Source organism: Gekko japonicus, unplaced genomic scaffold (genome assembly GCF_001447785.1).
Source record: "Gekko japonicus isolate JY-2015 unplaced genomic scaffold, Gekko_japonicus_V1.1 scaffold1956, whole genome shotgun sequence".
Lineage (NCBI taxonomy): Eukaryota > Metazoa > Chordata > Lepidosauria > Squamata > Gekkonidae > Gekko > Gekko japonicus.
In genome coordinates this window covers 260599-267567 of record NW_015168105.1, presented here as the reverse complement: position 1 = coordinate 267567, position 6969 = coordinate 260599, and the positions used below count along the sequence as shown (strand labels likewise).

Here is a 6969-nt window from a genome sequence, read left to right as displayed (position 1 = left end):
TTTGCTGGACTGGAGGCTTATGCTGGATTTTGCCACTGAATCCACATCAGACAGACCATATTTTGTAGGCTTTTTCTCTCAGCATGTTGCTGATAGCTTTTTTGATCAGCCTTGAAGTCAGGAGATCGTAGTATGTAGAACCAATTTGAAATTGTGCCACTTTATTATAAAACATTGTCCTCTCTGATTGGTTCCCTGTGATATTTTCTTGAACAGCTAAACATGTTGCCTGGCAAATGATATTTTTTCCATGCTCTGTGTTTACTGTTCTAGATCTAAACAACTGGTTGTAAGTAACCCAGAGCACTCTTGAGTCTATATAACAGCCCTGCATTTCAGCCTCTGTTCATCCTATCGCCCACTTCCCTCCGTGTGGACTTTTCTGTTGGGCTGATATGATGTTAAAGATCTTGGGAAATGCATAAGCCCGTAAACCTCAATGGAAATTGCAGTAGAAGAACATGAGCGCAGTTCTGGACAGCAATTATTTTTAGAGGCAGGGGGTGGAGAGCCAAGCTTTCTTCCCCCTACTTCCTTTTCCAAATGTTGTGGCTTGCTGTCAAGGCTAGCTGCAGTGGAGGGGTAAGTGGTACAGCAGGAAGACTGGGGCAGTGGGATAAAGAGCAGACTGTAAAGAGTGCGAGAAGAGCAATGTGATGTCGAGTATTCTGGGTTGCTCTGATGTTTTGCGTCCTCCATGGCTGCTTGTGAAGGGGGTGGTGGCATTAAATAAAGTGTGTAGCCGGCTCCAAAGAACCTCAATAGTATCTCTGAGGTGGAATTCAGCTATGAGTTATAAGCTGAAAACTTTTTACTAAACAAATTCTGTATTGTAGGGATTGAAACCAGACACAGAGTTTAAAGAAGACGAAGAGTACAAGCGTGTTGATTTTAGTAAAGTTCCAAAGTTGAAGACAGTTTTTCAGAAAGAAAATGGTAAGCTTTGAAAATGTAATTGCTTATTTTTCTGCATGGTAATACTTTCCTCAAAAGCTACTTGATTTGCATTGCTTTTAATTCAAAATTGCTTGTAGGTTTTTTGACAACACATGGTACTTTAGGGTAACACTGGCACTGTTGGTGCTAACTTGTCCTGTACTGCCCTGGAAAATGCTTTGTATACTGATGACTGGAATTAATATTACAGAGGAGGAGTGTAAATTCATGCTTTTTCCCTAAAGTTAGTTAACTCTTTCAGGCACAGTAACGGCTGCCAATGCCAGTACCCTCAATGACGGAGCAGCTGCTTTGGTGCTGATGACTTCAGAAGCAGCCAAGAGGCTAAATGTTAAACCATTGGCTAGGATAGCAGGTAGGAATCTTTGAAATACCAGTTTTCAGTAAAATTCTGGGAAACCCTTTGGCTCTAGCTATAGACAGCAGAGTGGCCTGGTTTCATTTTACTCTTAATTTAAACGTTAAGCTGGAAGGACAGAAAGATGCCACCATATGACTAGAAACGTTCCAAATACAAGTTTTAAAAAAATACTGGGGACTGTTGATCATCTAGCATAAGAGAAGCCATGTTGGATCAGGCCATTGGCCCATCCAGTCCAACACTTTGTGTCACACAGTGGCCAGAACCCAGGTGCCATTTCTCTAAAATGCATCAGTTATAATCTTACTAAAGAATGATCTGCAACGTGGTGCCAGAAGGACCGTAAATGTGTCTAGGTCAGGATCATTGTGGAAACAAAGCTCTGAGGCATCATATTTTAAATGACGACCATGGATCTAGCTCAAATACAGCTACCAAACATTGCCTTTCTGACTAGCATTTATGATCTTGTAGCTTTTGCAGATGCTGCTGTTGATCCTATCGACTTCCCCATCGCCCCGGCACATGCTGTTCCCAAGGTAGGAACAAAAAGTTTTAACTCCTGTATTGCTTCCACTTCACATTCCTGGGATCCCAGATCACCGCAGACTGTGACAGCAGCCATGAAATTAAAAGATGCCTGCTCCTTGGGAGGAAAGCGATGGCGAACCTAAACAGCATGATAAAAAGTAGAGACATCTCCCTGCCAACAAAAGTCCGCATGGTCAAAGCAATGGTATTCCCAGTAGTCATGTATGGCTGCGAGAGTTGGACTATAAGGAAGGCCAAGTGCCGAAGAATAGATTCTTTTGAACTATGGTGCTGGAGAAGACTCTTGAGAGTCCCTTGGACTGCAAGAAGATCAAATCAGTCAATCCTAAAAGAAATCAACCCTGACTGTTCCCTGGAAGGCCAGATAATGAAACTGAAGCTCAAATACTTTGGCCACCAAATGAGAAGGGAGCACTCACTGGAGAAGACCCTGATGCTGGGAAAGATTGAAGGTCAAAGAAGACCGGGACGGCAAAGGATGAGATGGTTAGACAGTGTCATAGATGCAACGAACATGAAATTGAGCCAACATCAGAGGACGGCGGAAGACAGGAGGGCCTGGCGTGACCTGGTCCATGGGGTCACGAAGAGTCGGATTCGACTGTGCAACTGAACAACACCGCCACCACCACCACCAAATTGCTTCCACATTAAAAAAGCTGTCTTTAAGCAGTACTGTCAATATATGTCATCTCTCTCATCATAGTAATAAAAACCCCCTCCATACTTTGAATACTTTAGGGTGCCTTGTAAGTTGTCATTCCATCAAACAACAGTTCTTCCAGCAGAATGCCCCTCCTGTTTGCAGAGGAGGAGACAGCAACCTTTGCTGGATCATTGTTTTGCTTTCACTTAATTTTTGTGTGCGCGCGTGTGCCGGGGAATTTGCCTCCTACTGTAGGAGGCAGGGAATTTACCTTCCTCCAGTGTAATGAAGTGTGCATGCACTGACAAAAGCTCATGCCCTGAATAAAACTTTGTTGGTCTTAAAGGTGCCACTGGACTCTGACTTTGTTCTGTTGCTTCAGACCAACACAGCTGCCCACCTTGATCTATCAGTTTGCACTATTTAGGATTCAAGTCTATAATATACATGTATTTTATAATGTCTGAATTTCTGATTAAGATTGGCTCAGAGACTGAATTTCTCATAAGTTTCTTTGACACAAAACCAATGTATAAACTTCTTTTAGCAAGTTCCAATTCCCCTATGAATGTTTTCACTATATTTTTTGTCATTATACTTGGGTAAGGGTGGAATATAGGAACCAGTCTTATTAGAATTGAAATAAACAACATCTTTTTCAATAGAACTTAAGTTTTCAGGCATAAGTGACTAGTCTGTGATCTTTAAATGATATCATTTAATGGTATTAGGTCCTTTTAGTATTGTCTCTGTAGAAAGTTTTGAGTACATTAGTGGTAGTTACTCCAGTTCCTTTATTGCTTGAAACCTACATTAAGCCTGCTAATCCCAGGAGAGCTGGAGAAATCCCAACTAATGCCAGTTGATTGATATTTAATTATGTCAAATCCCTCTCAGCTCAATCCTAAATCCTGGATGTTGACACCAGTACAGCCTGTTTAGCTAGTTGGTATCCTGTACAATCTCAGCAGAGAAAATAGATGGCAAAAAGACACAACTCCAAGGAGCTATTGGGGGACATAGTGTAGTCACTGGACTAATACTCATCCCTTGAGGGGAACTGGTTGGGTCTTCATCTAGTTTGTTTGGGTTTCTTTGTGCAGGTTGAAAGGTATCTTGGGTGTTTGTCCAGCAATAACAGTGGTTGATAGTTAAAAGAGAAATGTGGTTCTGCTCTGTGTTTTCCTCACTTGCATGTGGGGGTCACACCAGCATTTTGATGATCAGTTAGCATACCTCTGAGGTGGCAGAACTTGTAATCTGTTAGAATGTTTGGCAGTTTATGCATTCTTGCCAGTCAGTGTGTGTGAGAGAGAGGTGTGCATGACATGAGGTAAGACAGGGAGCACCATGCTGCACACTCCGTATGGGTATCCTGGTCAGAGGTTATGTAATGCTTAGGTGCACTGTGATTGGCTACAGTCTTAGTTGGTGTCCTAAAGTACATGGTAGGTGTGGTGAGAGACCGACCAAGGGACTTTTTCACTCGCGTTGAATCTTGATACTGAAAACAGTGTTTTCATTGGCCTAACTTTATGCCAGGGGTGAGGGGCTTGACAATCCAAACTAAGCTCTACTCCTCCCCATCCTGCCCCAGTGCTTCTCATTTCTGCCACCTACCCCGCTGCTATGCACGTGGGGTTTAGTTGTTACCCAGCCCCTAAGGACTGTACTCTCCAAGTATCAGTTAATATGTTTTAATTAGTGGAGGAAAGTAGAAATACGGGTTTGGTAGCACTGCATCGTCTATAGAAATATTTCTTGTACCCTGATCATTGTGGCTGTTCAAAATTCGTTGTGATTTTAATTGAAATAGAAATTGGTTGACATTCAGTTTGTAATAAGGGAATTGAATGTTTTTGAAAAAGGGAAACTGGAGTATTTGATTGGGATGTATGATCTGAGCTGGACAGAGGTGCCTGACCAAAATCTTTGGATGCTTCTGTGATGATTTAATGTCTATGTCATTTTACTTGTAACAAAACACTGCTAAAATCGGTCCTTTAGTAGCACTTCAAATGTCTGCTGAACAAATGGCTCAAACTGCAGTGTTTCTTTTTCAGATACTGAGTCAGGCAGGACTCAAAAAAGAAGATATTGCAATGTGGGAAATCAATGAAGCATTCAGCGTTGTTGTCCTAGCCAATATCAAGATGCTGGGCATTGATCCGGAGAAGGTGAACATTCACGGAGGAGCAGTCTCTTTAGGACATCCAATTGGGTATGTGATGCATGGTTTGTATCTACAGCAGGGGGAATCTCAGGCACTGTCTGGAACCTGCTGATCCCACCCCCCCCAAGCAAAGACAAATGGGTTTTAGAATCACGGTAGTTCTAACAGATGTGGAAGAAGGAAGAAAGCAAGCAAAAGCATTGCTAGTGTGCTTGTCCCATTTTAAGCTCAAGATTAATGGTGCTTCTTGAAACCGTATTTGAAAAGTAGTGAATGCCTCGGGCCTTGCCTGTTTCATACTCTTGAACTTTAAGTGTTCAGGTGCTCTTCTCTTCTTTTTTATTGTGTAAAACAAAACCGTTGAATAAGGTGTATGTAGAAATGTAGAAAGTGTCCACATGCATTATGCTCATATTTAAACAGTTTATTACTGGCTGTTTTTGGATTGTGCCAGGAATCCTGCTTTTACAGTTCACTGGCTAGTAAGTATTATGTTTAGGGAACTCCTAACACAATCAGAGTCAGAGTGCACTGATGCATAGTTTGATGGAAATGCCTGCTCACCCTCCTGGTTTATTCATAAGGGGAAACAATGATCAGGTGCAAATAAGCTGTAGCCAGAAAGAATGAGTCTCTGTCTCACTAATGTCTTTACAGATATCAAGAGACAATAAATAGGTCCTTGCACATTCAAAGTTCTGGACCAGTATACATCTGACCAAGTAAAAAGCAGTCCAGTTACACGTGTCATCACCTTCCTAACCTTATCTTAGTGCAAAGGACAGAGAGGCTGAACAGCCAGCTCTGCTTGCCTTCAGGGTTAATATCTCTGGCTGAGAGAAGAACATAAGCCAACAAAATTCAAGTAGACAACCAGGTCTTTCACTCTTTGTAGGTGAGAAGTTAACATTGTTGCTTGAACTGGCTTGACTATGATAGACTTTAAACTTGACAACAGAGGGCAGGTGAAAGACTGGCCATAGGAAGGAAGCCAGATGTACAGCTTAATCATTCCAGTTTTCTTGGTCTGGAGGGAGAAGGGGAAGGTAGCAGGTAGCTGGAGAACCAACAGCATTCAAACTGACCTGGTTTGCTTTTTTCCCTTCATCTTAGAATGTCTGGAGCAAGAATTGTTGTTCACATGACCCATGCCCTGAAGCAAGGAGAGTATGGCCTAGCTGGAATTTGCAATGGAGGCGGTGGTGCATCTGCAATTCTGATTCAAAAGTTGTAGGCGCTTTAAAAGGTGTAAACTTGAATGGCTGTTACAGATATTTATGGAATTGCCACCTGGATCTTAAAACTCAGTTCATCATTGTTTTTCAAAGAAAATTTCATAATGTTTTTTACTATAGCATGCTTCAAAGCAAATGTGGTTTTATACCATGGAATTACAAAACATGTTGGACTTCTAATCAAGACAATAAAGATAGTATACAATCATGATTTACTAGTAGATATGTTAAAATAATTCCACACAAACCACAGGATCTGCACATTCTTCATTCTGGTCATAACATTTTAGTATTTTCATGATGTAGACAAAGCTGCCTGCTGTGTTCTCAAGTCAGGAAAAAAATGGTGGTATATGGTCTCCATTTGCAGCAGAAAAAAGATACACAGCAACTATAGTGAGTTCGGGTTTTTTTGCTAGATATGTACAGATGTGGCATACTATACTGTGGCCACTGCATTAGCTGGGAGAGAAGACCAGAGAATTCTGCCTACAGCTTGCATATGTACAAGTTGACTTTTTTGATTGCTATAGGCATTTAATTAAAGGACACTGTAATATCTAGTTGCGCCCTTAGTAATAATGAGTAATCTGCAAGCTATCTTTTGTTCTTTCAGAACCAGTCTCTTGAGAGATCCCAAACCTAAGACAGTCAGGTAATTCTTCAAGCTCCTAGCTGGACGTGCATATTTCACCAGTGGTAATTTGCCATTAGACAACTGGATCATTAACATACATTTGACAGAAGGCACATGCTGTATCAGTGTGACCCAGGCCCCAGAAATCCTCTACATATTTACCCACTCCTTTTCCAAAGCATTACAGACTGGGCAATATATAGTTTGTTTTGAAGATTAGGACATTTTGTCTCGAGTCTTACAGGACCAGAGTTTCTCTCAATGACAGGTTTTGAGTTAACTTTAACAACCTCCCAGGTTCCCTAGGAAGGTAACCCATCCAGCCCAACTATGTTTCAAGAGTTTAAGTACAGGAATTGAGTTATGAGCCTGTTCTAGTCTCCCCCCCCCCCAACCCGGCCCATTTTT

The 6969-nt window shown here is 41.7% G+C and overlaps 1 protein-coding gene across 1 annotated transcript in view; it reads left to right on the top strand.

Annotated features, from left to right (window-relative positions):
- Positions 1–6216, top strand: part of ACAT1 (acetyl-CoA acetyltransferase 1) — a 17780-nt gene extending 11564 nt beyond the window's left edge. The window contains exons 7-11 of the mRNA XM_015414810.1: positions 837–936; positions 1199–1312; positions 1793–1857; positions 4580–4737; positions 5803–6216. Coding sequence (XP_015270296.1) covers positions 837–936; positions 1199–1312; positions 1793–1857; positions 4580–4737; positions 5803–5923 — 558 coding nt within the window. The 3' untranslated portion in view covers positions 5924–6216. The remainder of the gene's footprint in view (positions 1–836; positions 937–1198; positions 1313–1792; positions 1858–4579; positions 4738–5802) is intronic.
- The last annotated feature ends 753 nt before the right edge of the window (positions 6217–6969 follow it).